The sequence below is a fragment of the Ornithodoros turicata genome, unplaced genomic scaffold (genome assembly GCF_037126465.1).
Source record: "Ornithodoros turicata isolate Travis unplaced genomic scaffold, ASM3712646v1 ctg00001042.1, whole genome shotgun sequence".
Lineage (NCBI taxonomy): Eukaryota > Metazoa > Arthropoda > Arachnida > Ixodida > Argasidae > Ornithodoros > Ornithodoros turicata.
This window is the reverse complement of record NW_026999443.1, coordinates 132,007-153,081: the sequence shown is the minus strand read 5'-3', so window position 1 is coordinate 153,081 and position 21,075 is coordinate 132,007. Positions and strand designations below refer to the sequence as shown.

The following is a 21,075-nucleotide window of genomic DNA, read 5'->3' as shown; positions in this document are numbered from 1 at the left end:
AAGGCCGAACAGCTCAAGTTTATAAGCTTGCAGAATCACACAGCTATCAGCTTGAATTTGAATTTAAAAAAGATAATAAGATTTAAAAAACATATATCATTCAGGTACGCTCCGATGTTCTTTGTGCTGTTCGCAGAGGCGTCGGAAGTCCTTCACGGCAGGGGGGCGAGCCCTCCCTAGTGAAAAGACCCCTCAGGTCTAATGTGTTATGGGACTGAGAGGTCCTCTCCAGCTGATGGACCTCTCAGGCTGAGAGGACCTCTCAGATTGACAGGACCTCTCAGAAGCTAATGCCCAGATCTGACATCGGAACATCGATGTTCAATTTCGCCGTCTACGCTGCACCTGTCGTCGGAGCGGTAAAATCATACAGTGCTATGATACACCAGAGATAGATACAGACAAGTACATGTCACAAAACTTCACATATATTGAGTTCCTTCGATTGTACGGATATACTCAAGGCATGCACACTGCTATCAGATTATCTAACAGTTATATCAAATGTCTTGCAGAATTGTGAATATCTAGTATTTGTTGAAGGATCGCTCGCAAGAAACTACACGAAACGGTAAATAGCAGCAACAGAAACTATACCACTTACATGTCTATGAAAGCATACAGCCATCATCAACACGTACTGTCGTATTCCACAAGGTGTCAACTCATGGGACACATATTCGCAATGTCCGTACAGCGGCGATGAAAAATATTCTTGAGGAACTCTGCTTCTCGGTGATCAAGTTCGTCTGTTTTACGTATACTTGGGGACTCGCGATGCACCGTCTAATTTCCCTTGCTTGCGGAAGACGCCAACTAACTGGCGAGATTAGGTTCTCACCACGTTGGGTTCTTACCACCTGTCGCTTCGTACGAGATCCATCTGTAAGAAAAATACCATTTCAAAATGTCAGTGTAAGTCAGTGTGTAGGCATCAAAATATATAACATACCGTTTGGCACAAAGCGCCGTTGGTAACCTAACATGGTTGGTAATCTTCCTATCCGCGCTCATCATGCGTGTCTCCGAACAGTGGTAAAAGCGTAAAGTGAACAGGAATGCCTGTCACTCACAAAAGCATATTTGACACGTCGTCTACATACCTCAAAAACAGTTAGAATCCTGAAGACAAAACGCAAATTACTTGAGATCCGCGGCCAACGTCCTCACACTTCAACGTTTCAAAACAGACTGATTGAACCGCTGGCGACTGGCCGAAACGCTTCCACTTACGTGCAGTGCAATAATGCACGGATATCAAGAACAATAGCTCCAAGGGGGAACGGCAATACAAGGTTATCATGGCACGTGTTCCTTGGAGGAATAATGCACAAACATGTGAAATCGTGCGAACTATTTTCCAAAGCGGACGAGGTAGCATGTCCCGCGGCGCGGAAAACATGTAGCAACTTGCTCTGGGATGTGTTGCACGACGCACTGTCGCCAAAGCAGTCTGAGAAGTCCCCCCAAACCCCTCAGGGCTACATGAATGATTCTACAACGTCTTCCAGATTTTCTCTAAAAGGTCCTCTCAGACCCCTCTGTGCTGCCTCAAAGGTCCTAACAGACCTTTCAAGATTTCTTGAAAGGTCAAAGGTCCTCTCAGACCTCTCAGGAAATTTTGAGAGGCCTCTTACACACATTTTCGATACCTAACCCAACTTAACCAAACCCAACCCAACCTAACCTAACCTGGACGAAAGCACTACGGTGCATGTAGTTCTACATAGATTCAGAAGTGTGGCAAATACAAAAATGGGAGCTATTAAGGCGCTCATCCTGTCGTCGGTACGATTTTTTAACTTATCTACATGAATGTACATCTGCAGCGTAAAATCTGAGTTGTCTGTGAAACGTTTTTGGCACGAAATTCCCGCTTCACCGTGCTTGTTTTCGTCGCCGTTCGCGGTGTTTGTTTTTGGGTGGCAGTAAGGTGTCATGGCGACTCCCGTGGTAAAAAGCAAACCAATCAGAGTCGGGGAACTGTGGTTTACAGGTCGAGCCTCTTTTTGGGACTCCTCCAAATGGCCAGACCGGCTCTGTCGTGGAGCATAGGGTTGCCACCTGTCCGGATTTCACCCGAATAGCTCGGAAATTCAAGCCTTGCGTTCGGTGTCGTGATGAAGGTGTAATCCGGACAATGTTCGGAAATTGGCCAAGTAGGGGTGAAAACCCTACGACTTCACGTGGGCTATGTAAAGTTTTTCCTATGTAAAAGATTCCGAACTACTGACCTTAGAGGTGGTGCATTGAAGCCAGCTATCGAGGGTGGTTCGTCGTTCCGAAGCGTTTGGTACCTGGTCCCCAGGGGTTCACGGTCTAAATCATACACGTGTATTTGCTTTCAAGATCTGGCTCTGACGACTTTTGCAGTCCCATCTTCTTTAAGATAGCGTACTCTCAATATCAGTCGGTAGTGGAAACCTCGATGAAAATTGTGAAAAAGAACTACCACTGCAGCAGAGGCGCTACATAACAAAGATTTTTTCCTTTCTGCACTTGTAAAAGTGCAATTTGACTTCTACATAACCCAGAGAAGTTCTAGGTAATGCGATAACCGCAGCTTTGAATTATGTAAGCTCTCGGCTCATTTCGAGGATATTTTTATTAAGAAATCCCTCATTTCCGGGTTGTCGCCCAGCACCGTAAGAGGCACGCGGGCCATGCGGCACTTGCGAAAAGTGTGTGTGTGTGGAGGGGGGGGCTGCCCCCCCTTCCGACGCCCATGGGTGTTCGTGCGCTTTATAACAGTCATGCCCAAGAATTATGGACAAAACGTAAGGCAGGCTTCACCTGAAACGGATCCCATAGAGCCTGTGTATTCTGGAACGGAAAGCGCGTGCTACATATTCTGCTCGCAGCGCTTTGCATTCGTTGCGTAGGGAACGATTTGCATTCGTTCTCTAATGCCATCTTGCCTCTGCCAGGACAAAACTTTTGAGCAATTTTTTGGGCATGAATAAAAGCCTGAACCACGTAGTACGTGGTAAAGGCTTTTATTTTTCCCGTTCCTCGGGCTGTACGTTCTCAGATATTGCACGGAGACAGGTGGAAGATCGTGCACAGCGCATGTAATCACATTCTTCACCTGACGAGTCTACTGTGAAACTTTTCCTCCCCGTACCACCTGAGGAGAAAGGCGGCGCTAGTGTCGCGCTGCCAAACTCGAGGCGAACGTCCCTATGGCAGCAGTTTTCTACCACTAACCGAAACAAGATAACTGCACGAGTACAGAGCCCAATCATAACGCCACGACCGTTCATGAAGCTGGGTCGTATATTTATTTTTACTTTTTTTCTCGGTTGCCACACGGGCTGCATGACTACTCCAAGCGGTCCGGCACTTCAGCACCCCTGATATAAAGCAATTAACGTGGCTCTGGGGAATGTAGCTACATTGAAGTAGTTCGCCCCTCAAATTACCGCTCTGCTTCCGTACAAAGGGATGTTCCAAATGTCGTCCCAAAGTTCTGGGAAAGGTTTCAACGAAAGAACCACTCTTGCCCATGGTTTTACAATTACAAAATGCGTCAAATATCTTGTTGCACTAAACAGTGACAGCTGATGTCAAGGCACCAGCAGTGGGATTCTTCTAGTATGTATAGACATCATAAGAGAAGTCCTAATGAATAGAACTGTGTGGCTGTGGATGTAAACAACACGAAGAAGCGCATCCACATTTCTCTTTTCGTTTTTCTTTTTTTTTCAGAAGTGTAGGTAATAATGAATTTGATTCCTATCATGGAGATACACGGCTGACCAAAGATAATGCTTAGAGTTCTAAAATCATGTCAGCATTAGTTTGCTGTAATTTGTGCTTGCCTGTTCGTGGCAAGGAACAGTGCTCATGAGAGGCCATATCTAAATTTTAAATATTCATGCGAATTTACGGTGACCATGCTAGCACGCATACGGCGTGAGGGCAGTATACCACTGCCCCCACGCTGTATCCAGGAGGAGGGTTCTCAGTGTTCTCTCCACAGTGGGTACACCGCTCCTCCCCCCTATGCTGAACGGCGGTTTTCTGTGGCAATATCAGTGGAATATGCGGTAATCTGAGAACGTTTCATAGGTACAGCAGCGCTACTCTCTGTTCTAATGTTCGGATAAAATATAGAAGCATAGATTTTGTTACATTTTTTTACCCTAAACCAACCATATGGATTATGGGTAAAACGAGTAGAAAAAAGAGAAAAAGAAAATGTGTAGAAATTTCATCATAATCAACAACTATTGTGTCTTTTGCTAGTATGCGCGCAGTTTTTCCTATATTTTAGCCACAGCCTGAAACGAAAATGGACATAACATTGATGACAATCATTCAGCATACTAAATGAAATACGTTAAAAGTCACCTACGCAAATATGCTAAACAACTGGAACGGGTTGTGATATTCTGAAAGCCCACATCGAAAATGCACCTTCATTCTCCCAGTTCGGTACACCCTGTGAAACAAAAAAATGCAGATAATTCAACCCGAAACACACATGGGCGCTGCCATGTTGTTTTTTTCTTTGCAATAAACCTATATCACCCCCCCCCCCCCCAATGTTTTATGACGTGGACGTGCTCGTCCGGGTGATGTGACGTGTGCGCGCCTTCGTATTTGTCAGTGGATTACATGACATTTTGTGGCTTCACGTCTCTGTGCTTGAAGATGGCAGGGTTCCGCGACGAGTGTAAACGATGCGGAAGCGCATTGGTAAACCAGGCCCAGTGTGAGGTTGTGACTGTAATTCGACGTTTGTGTTTTACGAGTTAGGAAAGTTTGGATCAACTCGTGCTCGCGTTCGCCCCTTTACAGCAGTTGCCGTGTAGGGACAAGTATCCGAGGAAATAGACTGACGTGTTGACAGCCGTTCCAGCAACAAAAAGCTGACATCGTGTTATTTTCAGAAGAAAAAAACGAGCTGTGTATATGATAAACCGCATAACGCTACGGGACAAGTTTCACGTACGATTTATCTATGTGTAATGCCTATGATATTATGGAACGAGAAGCGACGAAAAACTAAATACAAATCACATTTTAAGCCATTTTGTGGGATTATATGCAAGTTTTCTTCGAATCGCATACTCCCATATCATGCTGCGTCGTGTAGCATGCTACAAACTGCTCCGCTCATCATGTCTAACATGTGCATTTTGTTTTTAATGAACACCGTACCACAAACACATGCACGGTAAAGCTTCAAAAGCTATGTGGTTGCGCACCATACAGATACAAGTGAAATTCCGGGGCACATATTGCCGCATAGAAATGTTGTCCTGGGGGTCTGAAGCGTGATGGCATAGCATCAAATCAGCGGGTGCACTTTTTGTTTCATGGAAAACAACAATATCATCGTGCATCAATTACATCCTGCTGTATAGTGATATTTGAACTCACAACTCATCTCATGGAGTGTAAAAGTAATACAGGCAATCAGTGATCTATCCAGACACTCTACACCAACACCTTCCCAAAATCTGGGAGGCACTCCCTAAAATTTTGTGAGATTACGCAATATTTCGTCGAAGGGCATAAAAGTACATGGGGGTACCCTGCATGTTGTGACGTCACCCCCACCCCCACCCGTGCGGAGTCTGACACACCCCCAGAGACGCAATTCAGAGTAAACCACTGCAATTTACATTGTGTCGTCATGGGTAAAATCAGTGTTCAGCTTGTGCAGTAATTCTGTTCATAGAAATGTCCACCGTGTAGAACATATGCCATATATGTAATATACAACGATGTCTGCAGAATTCTCGACTGTTCCTTACTTTTACAGTTAGAGGGACGGGTTACCAAATGATTCGCCAAAGCCCCCCCCCCCCCCCTTTCGGGTCTATGCAACTCTAAGTCCTCGGTGCAGTTATGTTTTAGCATAAGCATCGTACACGAAATAAAATTATATATGCTTGGACATCCATTATGTAGTGGACTTCTGGATCGTACGCGTGGCTGCATTCGAAATCATATTGCCACGAATCATCTTCGCGAAACTTCCAGGGCAGGCACGAAACGGTACATCTCATCCCGGCGCATGCTGAAGAAGCAGCAAGAAGCTTCCAGACACATCGCCTGCTCTCTGGCAAACGCACGTGCTGTTTCTATACCTTTCGGCGCGACGCTTAAATGCTTGTGCGCTCCAAGCTGGAGCATTCATTCTTTGGACTCAGTTGTGTTCAGAGAGCTATCACTCTTGTGTTTTTGCTAACAAAGGGGACTACCTCCATAGGTAGCTCTCCTGCTTGATGACAATACACACTCTTGTGTTTTTGCTAACATGTAGTTTAATAAACCATTTGCTGTTTATTCGACGACTCGCCGGCCCATTTCGCTTCGTGACATTTTTGGTGGAGATGCAGGGTAATACCTGCTCAACGGCCTGGAAGAACAGAAACGACTGAGTGGAAGACAGCGTGGTCAACCTTCGGAATTCAGGCCATTGGGACCCCCAACCCGCAAGAAGATGAATAAGACAGCCACAATCGGCACCGCGGCACGGCAACAGCTGGGCGCATTCGCGGCCCGCCCAACCTGCACCACTCAGCTACCAGCCACGCGCACGAGGAACTCGCAAGACAGACGTACGGCGAACGTCAGACTTGAGGCCGCTCTGCTACCACTGTGAAGAAGCCACCCGGGTATACCGCCGTTTCCAATACCGACGACTGGGTCTACCCGGATTTTCACCTGACGCCTCCTGCCTTCAGCGCGTAGTCCCCCCGCCGCAACTAAAGACTCTCTACGGCAGCAGCATGCTTCTGCTGACTCACGACGCGACCAGTCTCCGAGCTCGACGAACAGCAATACAGACCGCCACGACGCTCAAAACCTTACCAGTGACCTGCAAATACTCATCGACGACCACGAGACAACTGCATTAATCGATAACGGCGCCGACGACAACGTTAAAGACGACGACGTTGGCTACGAGGCTTCGCAGGGTGCAAACGAAATGCGATGAGCCGACACAGGTTCTGGCATCGGGACGATGCCATCTCTACGGAGGGGGCAATGCCACGAATCATCTTCGCGAAACTTCCAGGGCAGGCACGAAACGGTACATCTCATCCCGGCGCATGCTGAAGAAGAAGCTTCCAGACACGAGCGAGAAGAACCAGAGCGAGAAGCTACTGAAGCGGTACTTTGGTCCCTACAAAGTACTTCGACGCATTGGAGAACTGGATTACGAAGTGGTACCTGAGGGCAGCGTTCCCTCTCAACGACCCCCGAGGACTGAAATAGTTCACGTCGTTCGACTCAAGCCGTACTACAGCAGGTAGCGCTGAACACTGACTGGAAGGAGACAACATGACAAAAAAAGAAAAAGAAACGGCATCGAGGCGATGCCACGTCTACGGAGGGGGCAATGCCACGAATCATCATCGAGAAACTTCCAGTGCAGGCACGAAACGGTACATCTCATCCCGGCGCATGCTGAAGAAAAAGCAAGAAGCTTCCAGACAGATCGCCTGCTCTCTGGCAAACGCACGTGCTGTTTCTAGACTTTTCGGCGCGACGCTTAAATGCTTGTGCGCTCCAAGCTGGAGCATTCATTCTTTGGACTCAGTTGTGTTCAGAGAGCTATCACTCTTGTGTTTTCGCCAACAAGTAGTTTAATAAACCATTTGCTGTTTATTCGACGACTCGCCGGCCCATTTCGCTTCGTGACAATATGTTATGCATATGCTGTACATTCCTATTCATACATATCCTTCCCCATGCACATGAATAGCAGGAATAATATGTGAGATGGTAAAAAAATATGCTAGACTGTACCCTTATGGAGCCCCTTTAACTTTGCAGCTTTTATGTCTCGTGAACAGGGAATGGCCGAAGAAAAAAGACGACACTTGTGAATTCTTTGGCCAGCAAATAAATCTATTTACATTATTTTCCTCCAATGAAGCACTTCGGGAACTGGTGCAAATATAAATCAAAGTCAGCAAAGAAAGTACATACAAAGTATTCATATATTCAAATACAGACTTTACTTTTTTCTTCTTTCTGTTTTCCTTATCTCAGCACAATACAGCTTCAAAATTAACAAACTGTACAGGATCAGGGATCTTCACATATCTCGAGAATGGAATTACATAAAGCATCAATAATAGGCTGGGCAAACAACATACTAAAGGATGAAATAGTTTGAGAAGAATTTGAATAATCGGTTGCCGTTCTGATGTGTACAAGTATGTACAGTCCATGAGTGGAACATATTGCCTGATTATGTCGTCTTAGCGACAGCTCCAGAAAACTTTCAAAGTCGCTGTTTTCGTGTTTTTGCTTTAGTCTTTTTTGGAACAGGAAACACGGATTTAAAATAATATCTGTTGATTGGATCGTGCATACCCCCTTACAAAGGATCATAGTAGATGTTACATTTGAGTGTGATAATATCAGTAACACAAGAAAGCTGGATTTGAAAACCCTTTGTACTTTGTAGTAGCATTTTGTGTGAAGCTATGGAATTCCCGTCAACCAAATAATTTAATCCAGATGTTTAAACTACCAGCATGATGACGGTTCGGAACTGGGGTAGTTCGTGCAGCGAAGTGTTTGACTCCGTCTTCCGTGCCGTGCCCTGTCTCGTGCGCTTTTGTTATGCTCATTCCACTATGATAACCCCCTGAAAAGCAAGTGTTACTTGACTGGAACTACAGGTTCCATGAACTATCCCTAAGATGTGTAGCATCATGGAGGAAGACCAACAGGCACGGATGGAAAAGACAAACACACACACACACACACACACACACAAGCTATGCTCTCACTGTGTAACAGATGCTCTGGCAACTGACATTAACCTGTCCCAGTACTACAACGGCGACACGACACGTTGGTGAAAAGTAAGAAATTAATTAAGTACTTAAATGCATAACACATCAACACAAAATGCACGCTCTTTTGACATAACTTGCACAGTGTTACATAGCACAAAAGAAAGGGATAATGAATATGGCTTTATGTTTCGAGACAACTGCCATCGTCAGTTCATGGCTTGACGTTGCACCCGTGAGCGTTCCTCAACGTTCCCCGAAATGTGTGCATCCATCATATTTACCATATGCCTCAAAGGGAATGCATTAAGATGTCCCGTACGTCAGTGTCACAGATACATACAGCATTGAGCTGAAACCCTTCCATCTCTAGTATTTTGATTTTGTGCTTTGTGTCAGATAACTTATACGGGTCAGCAATATGCAAACATATATTCCACTGATAGTGTCAACACGCTGCACTAGCGGAGACAACAACAACAACTTTATTTTGGCTTTGGAGAGTGGGGAGCTTCATCGCCACAGGCGAAACTCTACCCCATTGCTGGTGGGAATGGGGGGAATAAAATAACGAGCCCCTTCACAATAACGATCGAAGTCCGATGGTGTCCAGAAATGTCAGAAGAGCTTTGAGCGCAGAGCGTTGCTGGGCTGGATTATGCCAGGGACCAAGCAGTTTCGATAGGGAGAAAGGGCGAGAGTCCAGCTGACGAAGAGACTCGGAGAGTGTGGTTAGGGTAGCGGAGACGTATTTTGTGGCCGCTATATTTTGATATACTTAACTCGATACTTTCTTCATTTGTTACAATTTGCTGGCAAACTAGCAGACGTGCCTGTCTCATTGCAAGCGTAAGAGGCAGCAAGCTGATGTAGAGAGTGAAACTCAGATGGGTTACAGGTTGGGCTAACCATGCTGGTTAACACACATACTTTCCCTTGTGCGCATGCACAGCCTGCTGTAGTGTAGGCTCTGGGCCCTCCCTGCAGCATAAAGTCTGGTGTGCCTTGGTGTGCTCTGCATTGGACGCAGCAGTGGTGTAGGAAAGCCACAGCGATGCTGCGTTGAGAAACACTGCTTCCTGTTTGCCATGTGTAAATGAAATGTACCTAACCTGGTGGAAAGTAATCGTCATGAGACTGGAACATACAAACAGGTAAACACAACACAAGCCTCAACGTGAACAGAGGTACAAACGAGCCGAGGCGCGCTCCATCTAGGGTCAAACACAACACAAAGAGTCTCCCAGAACCTAAGGGGTATAGTCAACAGGTAATTCACAAAAACGCCCACGAGGTAATTAGGTAGGTCCGGTAATCAGGGAGGTCCAGGTACAACCCCTGGCGTTCGTACTCATTGGCTTTTCCGTGAATCACTTGTTGAAGCCTCAATCTCCCTGAGAGAATGAACCATTCTTCAACTACTAAACCCTCATTCGTCATCAGAAAATGAGCGCTCGTCATCCCGAGGAGAATCTCTTTCTTTCTTGCATGTGTCGTCAGCACTGATGTAGCCAGAGGGTGTTCAAGGCGAGGGTGCACTCTCGCTAAAGCACCGGATAAATAAGCGTCAAAATTGTCGAATTTTTGGCGCATATTCTATGTAATAATAATAAATAATAATAATAATAATAATTTGTTATTCATCTCAATTTTTTTTACAAATAATAATGTGTCAACTGGTTACGCATATATGCGTACACGCTTGAACTGTATAGAGGTCAAGCGTGTTGACCGATAGTAAACGTAAAATCGTTCAACTTTTGGTTCTCAGTTTAATAGGTGTTGAATGACGGATATTTTTATAGGCTGACTGGTTACTCTTAAAAATAGCCTTTTTGCGCCCCAGAATACCGCATATTATAAGTAGTGGCAGTTCCTATGAACTTGGGTTAGGAACAGGCTCCTAACACAAGTTTCACAAGAATGGCGTCAGTTTACCTTTCATCGCTCTGTTTCCAGTAATATAAGACACACTGTATGGTAACCAGCTAGTTCACGTTTGTTTGTGGAACGGAAAACCGAATTGCAGAACGCCATTTAAAGAGACCGCTGGCTCCATCGACGCGAAGGCGGGATCAACCCGCTAGATATACAGGTCGATCGTCGTTGCTACCGATGTCGGATATCTGCTCCTTTTCTTTCTTTCTTTTTTTTTTTTTTTTTTGAGTGGGCCATCAACATGCAAAATAACAATGGCATGAGTAAACAAGGGGCCAACTTATTTTTGAAAAGCCCGACCGCATCTGTACAGTTAAGCAGGCAAAGCGTGTGATGATCGCAGAAACACATTCTTGTTCACTTGTAAAGGCTGAGCGAGGTAGTGATTATGGATGACAGACGCGCAAGTAAAATCAAACCGGCTTTATTCATACTAGTGGAACAAAATCGTGGATATGCCCGTACACACTTCTGCAACCAAAACAAGACAAACACGAGAAGTATCAGACTTGTAAAATTGTAAAACAAGAGACTTGTAAGACCAGTAATTTTAGTCACAAGTGGCACTGCTAACTTTGTTGCCGGTATAAGTCAACCCTCGATTTATGAATTCCCTCGTTTTATGAACACTAGCACGAGGAACCAAACTTTTTACATGCATTTTTCCCTCGTTTTATGAACCTCGATATTCGAATAATGAATGGAATTTCTGGGAACCAAGTAGGAGTTGCCCAGCGTTTTTGCCCTCAATTTATGAACGGATCCTTCCGAGGCCAACAAAAACCTTCATAGGGACTATTCGTGGTCTTTTGAATGACGCCTGAACAGACAAAACGTTTACCAGGTATTGCACCCTCGGTTCTTAACCCCTCGAAATCCGAACAACAAACGGGTTTTCCACAAGTGTTCCTGACCTCAATTGATGAATAAGGTGTCCGCTGTCACCCGGAGATTAACACAGACTTGAGATTGACACAGCAGAAGGCATGGTCGAAAGCAAAATTACACAATATATTGCATTATAAACACAATCCCAACTCAGAAATACTGTTCCATTTGCTCGATAGTACTCACTTAACGGAATTTTCGATTTATGAATCCCTCGATTTATGAACGATTTTTCGGGGAACCGAGGGTGTTCATAAATCGAGGGCTGACTGTATATGCTGTAACCTAGTTATCTCACAAAATTCGTTTGTTTGTTTGTTTGTTTGTAAGAAAAAAAACAAGGAGAACAAAATTCGTTTGGAGTGCCAACTGCACAGCTCCCATAAGTGCAAAGAATGCCACTTGCATTAAAGGAATAGTAAACTGTGTAGGTGCTGTCCAGAACTGTGCTGTGCGCCCTATAAAGGGATTTTGTGCAGCATATGGGTTACGGCAGATATGTCGGCAACTGAGGTAGCAGTCAGTTGTGCAGTAAAAATTTGGAAATTTTTCTTACGGTGTATCATGCAAATTCCTCAAAGACAGATACAGCTCTCTGGAGGAAACGGGGGGGGGGGGCAGCATTCACTGGCAAAATTGTTCAGTGCAGTATATACGAGGGGTGTTTACACCGGGACTTTTCATTTCTCGCAAAACTAAAATGAACTTACAGTCGAGAAATTAGTTTTATTTTTCAACGTAATCTCCAGCTGCACTAATGCACTTGTCCCACCGTTTCACCAGGGCTTGGATGCCAGCAGCGTAGAAATCCTTACCGACGCGTAGCAGCCATGATCGGACCGCATTCTTGACCTCGTCGTCGCAGCTGAAGTGGCGGCCCTTCAGTGGCCCGAAGAGACAGAAATCGTTGGGGGCGAGATCTGGACTGTAAGGGGGATGTGGCAGTAACTCCCAGCCAAGTTCCTGAAAGGTGTGTGTCGTGAGATGCACGGTATGCGGGCGTGCATTGTCCTGTAGGAGGAGGACTCCTTTGGTGATGAGGCCCTGCCGTTTTTGCTTCAGGGGCTTATGCACATCCCTGAGAACCTGGCAGTAACATGCACTATTGACAGTGGTACCACTGGGCAGAAAATCAACATGAACAACGCCAGCCTTGTCCCAGAAAACCGTGGCCATGACCTTACCCGCAGGCGGGGTGCTTCGGAACTTCTCGGGAGCTGGCGAGCCCGGATGCTGTAGTGTACTGCTATCTGTGCGTGGGTGTTTCCTCGTGGCTTATCTCTTATCGCAAAGAGAGCGTGATTGTATGGAGAACACGTGCACGTGTAAACCTACTTAAGAGCAATAAAGACTTGGTACGGGGCTTTTACCCAGACCGAACGTGGTGTCTTGCTGAACACACAACATGGTGTCAGGAGTGGTGGCCCCAAACGCTACGTGCCTCGCTCTGCTTCGGTTGAAGTAACTACGACTACTGATAGCATGCCTGACAACGAGGAGGGGGCTGCTATGTCTTCTACGAGTGGGACCGGCTGCTTCAGCGTCCCCGGTGCCGCGGCCCTTCTCCCGCCGCCGCCTTTCGACTTCAGTAACACCGGAGAGTGGCCATCGTGGATTCAGTGTTTTGAGGATTATATGTTCGCGGCTGGATTATATCAGGCGCAGGAAGAAGTCAAGGTACGGACACTCCTCTATTGCATGGGCCCCAAAGCGAGAACAATCCTTGTGTCGACTTGTAAAGAATAGGGAGTACCGAAAACGTTTCAGCAAGTGAAGAGTACTTTGGACGACTATTTCATTCATCCAGTCAATGAAGTTTATGAGAGCGCTCGCTTTCATAGAAGAGCCCAGGCGGCAGAAAAAACGGTGGACGAATTTTATACGGCACTGTGTAACATGGTGAAGAAATGCAATTATCGCTCAGCTGAGGTGCAAGAGCGGCTGGTGCGGGACCGATTTGTTGTCGAGCTGCGGGACTCTCCATTGTCGGATCTATTGTGTCGCATCCCAAAGCTGACGCTGGCGGAAGCCATGATTCAAGCACGTCAGTACGAAGACGCTGAAAAAGAGAAGCGAGCAAGGGAAAACCAAGGCCAGAGCCGCCACGAGGAACCAAATGTGCTTAACATAGATGCTACAGACGTTACAAGGTTACCGGGAGAGAGGAAGCGAGAAGAAGGGTCATGCCCACTGATCTCGATTGTAAAAGGCTGGATCGCGGATAGGGAGCGCGAGCGTGAAGAAACCGGCCGCCATCTTACGGTGCTCACAACAGTCGCCGCAGCGATCATGGCAACTTCTTGCAATTACGGTCGTACCAACCGTACTGGCAAGGTTACAGGGCCTAAATTTATACAGGTGAGTCACTCTTTATCGAGGAATAAATAGGCGTTCATTTTGTATATTTAGTTGACCATTATGAAGTTTTTTTTTGCCCAAAACGAGCACTGGATGCAGGTTGCTTGATCGCTCTTCCGACGTTCAATCGAGCACACTTGCATTTTACCCGGCGGCAAATACAGTTTGAGTGCATAATATGCTTGAAAGAACACGTTACACTACACAGGTAGTGTTGTCATCAATATATGTGCGAGCACTCGAGCGCTTTTTTGCATGCATTGCTAGCATGGTACACGGTGTTCTCTGCGGAAGCAAGTGCCACATTCATTTCTTTGAATTACCTTCGCGCACAAGTTCGGTATTACGTCATAATGAGACCACGATTGTCACCTTTTTTCATGTATTGGTATTGTTTTGTGCCTTGGTTTGATTTGTGACAAAGAATCCTACGTAACGGTGGTGTGGCGCGACTTGAATAGCGCCTTTGTCTGAGCTGTATCGTCAGCTTGTTACGATAGTAATAATTTGTAGCGTGTCGTGCTATTTGAAGCAGTTTTTAAGGGTGGTCTCTCAATACAGGTTTCGTCATGAGGGCTACCCAGTGAATAATCTGTGCAGTGTGATACGGCTGGGTGTACAGGTAAGTATCACGTTCCTCATCCACTGGTTTCTACTTTACAGGAAGGAACAACCTCAGTGCACGCACTGTGGTTAGCCTCTCTCAGTTTTGCATATTTTCTTACATGTTCACATCAGAGACACACCTTACACTTTAGGCTCCTTCACCCAGCAATATAATAATTATAATTCTTTTTAGAAGAGTTCCCCATATTCTTTTTAGAATAGTTTTTCATCTTTTTAATTTTTTGAAGATACAGGGATTGTAAACCATGTTTTAAACTGATGTTTTAACATTTGTCCAATGCATTTATTAAACAACATATTCATTTTTAACTGGTTGCACCCAAATCAATGTTCTGATGTATTATTTCCTTTGTTGTCGATGCACCATAAAAATTGGAATAATCATCATCAATGCAGGTTACTTCACAGCTGCCTCGACATACTCAAGAAATGGGCGCAGAACCTGAGTAATGCCCACAAACTTTGATTACCACAGCACCTCCAGAAAGTATGTGTCACATGGGATTTTTAACATGGGATTCACAGTATATAATACCTTGTATTAACTGTTGTAGATCTAAGCCGTCTCTACAGTACACTCTCAGAAATTAAAACCGTGAGAACCGTGATAATTGTTTCAGTTAATAGGCATGCACATATATGCTATAAGAAGATAATTATTTCTTGAGAATGCACTTCTCTGGCTACTGGTGTTGTTTACATCTACTGTTGATCACATTCATTTATCACATATTATATTCTTATATATATTATTATATTAACACATATTTGATCACATTAAATTCAAAATTCATCATATATAAGAAAATACCAGGAGGGAAGTTGCTATTCATTGCTCATTCTAACCTAAAATTGAGTGCTACAAATTTAGAGAGAGTACCTGTCCATTGTCATTCCTAAAATATATATTGTCATTGTAGCAAGGTCATAAAACAATAAATGTAGTCTTTTGTGACCTCCCTGCACGTTCATTGTATCCTGAAACGCATAAGTGCAAGAAATAACTTGAATAAACTTGATGTTGTATAAACTTGATATAAAATGTTGAATAATATAATGTATGATATAAAATGTTGAATAAACTTGAACTTGTATATTCTCTTTACTCACCATCAGTGACCTTCTTTACAAAAGCATATCGTGTTAGATTTTTTTTGTTTACGTTTCACAGACGGGGTACACGAGGGCCAAAATGACAAAATCACAAATGTTTGAAGCTCCAAATCGTCCTGCTGCAATTATCCTGTTGCAGACCATACGTGTGTAGTGCAAGAAGGCCCTTGCACATCAAAATGTAAGATGGGAGTCACAGTTAATGCAAAGTGGTTCCTATGAGAGACTTCGATGCTGAACAAAATTGTGCAAACTGCGGAAGGTGCCATAGAAGATATTCAGAAAGCGTGTCTGGTCTCACAACGGTGCTACGGCGCTCTCTTTTAGATGACAATGATACTCATTGGAGTTTCAGATGTGCAGCTGCATTTTTTCGAACGTGCTCCACATAACAAGCATGACAAAGTCAGCACTGGATAGCAGGCCCCGTTCCTAAGCAGCTTTGCTCACGCTGCAGTTGTATTCAGCAAAAGCATGTGAGTACTCGAGAAGGACATTCAGTTTGGCACAACCGCGCCTGCAAATAATCAGAACAAATGAAGGAAGAAACAAACAAACATAGAAGGGCTGTACTTCAAAAAGAGGTAAATCTTGTGTCTCAAGGAGGTGTTACCACTTTTAAGTAACTTAATTGATTAAGCTTACATCCCTACCTCATTAACTGTCCTAACGAGCGTGTTCTAATTGCGTGAAGCAATTAAATCACGCTCACAACGTATTTGGGCTGCTTCGGTGTGTCCATATTTGCGAGGCAAAGCACCGCAGTCGTTCACTAAAAGACACTTTCTGCGGCGGTGCTTGATATAAATCATACGAAACCGATACACGGCTAAAACAACGGCTGTGATTCTACACAACGATCTCTTTCTGCCATGCGAGTATATCCTTTCCCGGACCGTTCTTTATGAAACAATTTTTGCCCAGAACGCAGCACGGGATATTACATACATGGTGGTTGTTAACCTCACATCGTTTCTTGTTGAAATATTGGCTGGGAAACGTACTGTAGTACAATCCCCAGCGCTGCACTGCTGTGACGGTCTAGTTTCGGAATGCAAAACATAACGTAATTAAGAATCGAACGGCAGGACACCTGTGAAACACTGTTAGGATACATCAGTATACTGGCACCTTACAAAATTGTGTGATGAGAAGCAACGATCAACGCCTGCAGCGCTATAAATACTCACAATCTCCGTTGCCTCCCATTGTTTTCTATGGGCGCACACTGCGCATTAGGGCCTCTCAACATGGCGGCCCGAATGCACGCCTCTCCCCCGCGAGCCCCTCTCCCATGCGCCATCCAGCCTTTATAGATAGAGATCAGTGGTCATGCCAATATTGTGGACGTGGACAACATCGACGGCTGGGCTGCCCCGCGAGGAGAGCGGTATGCCATTATTGTAAAAAGATGGGACACTTTCGCGAGGTGTGCCGGGCTAGGAAGAAGTCTAAGAACGAAACATTGGATACGCTCTATTTAGAAGAGGTGGAGGACCGTACGGACAGAGCAAGGTTCACTACACTAGCAGTTAACGGACACTGGGTCCGGTTTAAGGTAGACTCGGGAGCGGAAGTTACGGTAGTACCAGAGGACCTCACGCGTGGTTAACATGATAGATGGCGTTCTTGTTTTTGGAGCAGATAAACGTCAGCACGACGAAAGGTTGAAGCAAGTGCTTGATCGCTTGTGAAGAGCAGGAGTGACGCTTAACAGGGACAAATGCGAGTTCGGTGTAACGACCGTAAAATTTTTGGGAGTCTTGGTGAAGCCAGACGGAATTTATCTGGATCCTTCAAAAGTGCAAGCTATTACAGAGATGGCCCCACCCCAGGACGTAAGTGCCGTTCGAAGATTTTTAGGCATGGTGAACCATGTAGGAAGGTTTTTACCGAATGTTTCCCAAGAAAGTGCGCCAATCAGAGCTTTATTGGGAAAAGGCGTCGCATGGATGTGGGGACCGGAACAACAGCACGCCTTCGAAGAGTTAAAAGTCCTATTAACGTCGGGACAGGGCGTCGCTAAGTACCACCCGGAATACCCAACGACTGTTTCAGCCGATGCTAGTTCATATGGGCTAGGAGCAGTGTTGATTCAGCAACTGCCGTCTGGAGACCGCCTACCGGTCTCTTACGCATCAAGGTCATTAACAGAGACCGAACAGATGTATAGCCAGCTGGAAAAGGAAGCCCTGGCGGCAGCATGGGCGGTTATGCGTTTTGATGAGTACGTGCGAGGACTACATTTTTCGTTAGAAACTGACCACCGGCCATTGTTGGAATTGCTTGGAACTAAGGGGTTGGATGTATTGCCACCAAGAATACAGCGTTTCCGAATGAAGCTCATGAGATACCAGTATGACATTCTGCATGTTCCAGGCAAACTACTGGCAACTGCGGATACACTTTCACGAGTGCCGGTGGATGTACCTTGGATGAGGTCCGTGGAACCCATAGAACTTTGCGAGAAGGAGGTACTGAATATAGTGCACCAGGTCCTGCCGCTGAGTTTGCAAGAAGTGAGGGATGCACAAAAGGTGGATGGCGAATGTGTATCAGTGAGGGAATATGTTGAAAAGGGTTGGCCACAGCAGAAAAACGTGCCAGTGCACCTTAGGAAGTTTTGGACTTATCGAGATGACTTGAGCGTTGTGGATGATATTTTGCTAAAAGGTCATAGGTTGGTGGTGTCGGCAGCACTTCAGAAGAAGGCGCTTTTGCTGTTACACGAAGGCCATCAAGGCATCGTACGCTGCAAATCGCGAGCACAAGATGCCGTGTGGTAGCCGTGTATTAACAACCATATTCAGACACTTGTATCTAACTGTGACGCATGTGCAGGCACAAGAGTGCTTCCTAGGGAACCCTGTGACGCTACTATAACGCCGGACCAACCGTGGAAAATGGTGGGAATAGATCTATTCCACTTCAAAGGTCAAGAATACCTTCTCATGGTGGACTATACGTCCAGGTTTCCAGATGTGCTGGCTCTTAACAACACATCTGCAGAGGCGGTGGTCAACGCGTACAAGAGCGTTTTCGCACGGTTCGGAATCCCTGAAGTGGTCCGAAGTGATAACGGCCCACAGTTTGGTTCAAGAGAATTCCATAGCTTTGCGTGCGCTTATGGATTTGAACATATTACCAGCAGTCCTCGATACCCGCAATCTAACGGGGAGGTGGAACGCATGGTTAGGACAGTGAAACACTTGTTGTGGAAATCCAGTGACCCCTTTCTGGCGTTAATGGTTTACAGGGACACAGCAGGCGCCAATGGATTCAGTCCAGCTCAAGTGCTGATGGGCCGAAAGCTGAGAACGCGATTGCCCACACTACAAAACAAGCTTCGTCCTAGATGGCCACCATGGAGAAGGTGGAAACAGTCTGAGAAGAGATGCAAGCAGCGGCAGTCGGAGGACTACAATCGCCGGCACCGAGTGCGATCACTTCGGCCCTTAGGACCTGGACAAGTAGTCTGGGTGAGAGACATTAAACGCAGTGGAACGGTCCTGAGCCCTGCGCACCGACCTCGTTCGTATTCAGTGGTAATAAACAGCGGAGTGATTGAGAGAAATCGGGGGCATTTGGTTGCCTACGAGACAGATGAGGAACAAGCGCCTCTGAGCTCTTCAAGTGCTGGTGTGACAGAGGACCGATTTTTGCCGCCTGTAGCAACAGCTGTGGAGGAGGAAAGTAGTCAACACAATAAAGGTGACAACGAGTGAATGTTTCATTCCCGAGGTACACCAGTTGGACGAGAGGAAGGCACCAGGCCGGTGAGAGTCTCAAGGTTTGCTCGAGTGATAAGGACCCCGCGACGCTTTAATTTGTAACGGTGCTTTAAGTAGGCATTTAGGAATGGTATTGTGTGATTAGGTAGTTGTTGTTAGTTGTTTCTGTGGCTTGGCGTTGCCTGTTACTATGCCGAGAAAATTAGAAGAGATTGACAGTTTGTTCCTGGAACTAAGTTTGCTACTTCAAGTTTATTTATGTTGATGCTTTTTCGTCAGTGTCTAAATTGTATTGACTGGAGCTTTCAAATTTAAAATAACTGTCTTTTGTAGGGGAGATGTAGTGTACTGCTATTTGTGCGTGGGTGTTTCCTCGTGGCTTATCTCTTATCGCAAAGAGAGCTTGATTGTATGAAGGACACGTGCACGTGTAAACCTACTTAAGAGCAATAAAGACTTGGTACGGGGCTTTTACCCAGACAGAACGTGGTGTCTGGCTGAACACACAACAGATGCTTCCACTGTTTTCATGCGCGTTTAGACTCGGGAGTGAAATGGTGCACCCACGTTTCATCGCACGTTGTGATCCGATCAAGGAACGGCTGTCCTTCAGTGTCGAAACGCTACCTTAGCGCTTGGGAGATTTCCAGTCTTCTCTGCCGGTCAAACAAGGAGAGGAGCCTCGGGACCCAACAAGCACTAACTTTTCGAAACCAGAGGTGTTCATGAATGATAGTGTTCAACGTTCCCACAGAAAGGTCCGTCTTTGGAGCCAGTGCGAGACATGTTATCCGTCGGTCCTTGAGGATTAGGCGCTCCACAAGTTGGATGTTCTCAGGAACTCTGACATTGGGCTCTGAGCCGCCCCGGCCGGGATCGTCCTGCACTGATGTACGGCCGTCTCGGAACCGTTTGCACCACCGAAACGCTTTGCAGCGGCTAAGTGTATCGTGGCCATACTGAGCCTGAAGTATTCTGTGAATTTCAGATGACTTTACGCCTTCATTCACGAAAAACTTCATGATAATTCGCTGTTCGATGTGCGCGCTCACCTCGTTGTCAGCCATCTTGTCGAGCACGTGTCTTCTGTTTTGCACAAACTTTGGACCACCACGTGGTGAACGCAGAGGCCTGTCGCGTGTGAAAATGACGAAAAAAGGGTAGCGCGAGCCACTCAGGAGACAGAAAGTCCCGGTTTGACTTGAATACCCCTCGTATTATACTAAAACGCAATGAGTCAAAGTTACCATTTTGTACAAATATTTCACAACCATAGTTATACAAATAAAGGTGCTGTATCGGTTATCAGTTCAGGAGACGATGCATCCCATGCATAATAGAAGGAGACTGTCTGTTTATTCCAGGCGGGCTGGTTAAATAGTACAAGGGTGCGCTCCTGTGTCAGAGGTTGCCAACAGCGAGTACACATGCATCTGATACACCTTTCCTTCCTTAAAATTTAAACACTTTCAACACACTTTTAAGAGTTAACACATACAATTCAAACACTATGTCAACTGACGAAAATGTTCATCATAAGTCAACCTCTGCGGTGGCCGTACGTTTCTTATCGACCGCCTGACGGCAGTTCCTCCCGTTGTACTGCTCCTGTCAGACTGGGTTTCCGTGGGCAGTACTGCAGGCAGATC

At 45.7% G+C, this 21,075-nt stretch overlaps 2 protein-coding genes across 2 annotated transcripts; one reads left to right on the top strand and one right to left on the bottom strand.

Annotated features, from left to right (window-relative positions):
* The first annotated feature begins 18,598 nt into the window (after positions 1-18,598).
* Positions 18,599-19,420, top strand: LOC135376117 (uncharacterized). Its single transcript, XM_064608702.1, has one exon. It carries the CDS (start codon positions 18,599-18,601, stop codon positions 19,418-19,420), a length of 822 nt encoding a protein of 273 aa, XP_064464772.1.
* A 629-nt stretch (positions 19,421-20,049) lies between these two features.
* LOC135376115 (protein GVQW3-like) lies at positions 20,050-20,493 on the bottom strand. Its single transcript, XM_064608701.1, has one exon. The coding sequence runs from the start codon at positions 20,491-20,493 to the stop codon at positions 20,050-20,052; it is 444 nt and encodes a 147-aa protein (XP_064464771.1).
* Between the last annotated feature and the right edge of the window lie 582 nt (positions 20,494-21,075).

Bases quoted from the DNA above. Each gene is read 5' to 3' on its own strand.
- LOC135376117 (XM_064608702.1), top strand. From the start codon at position 18,599: ATGGTGGGAATAGATCTATTCCACTTCAAAGGTCAAGAATACCTTCTC.
- LOC135376115 (XM_064608701.1), bottom strand. From the start codon at position 20,493: ATGGCTGACAACGAGGTGAGCGCGCACATCGAACAGCGAATTATCATG.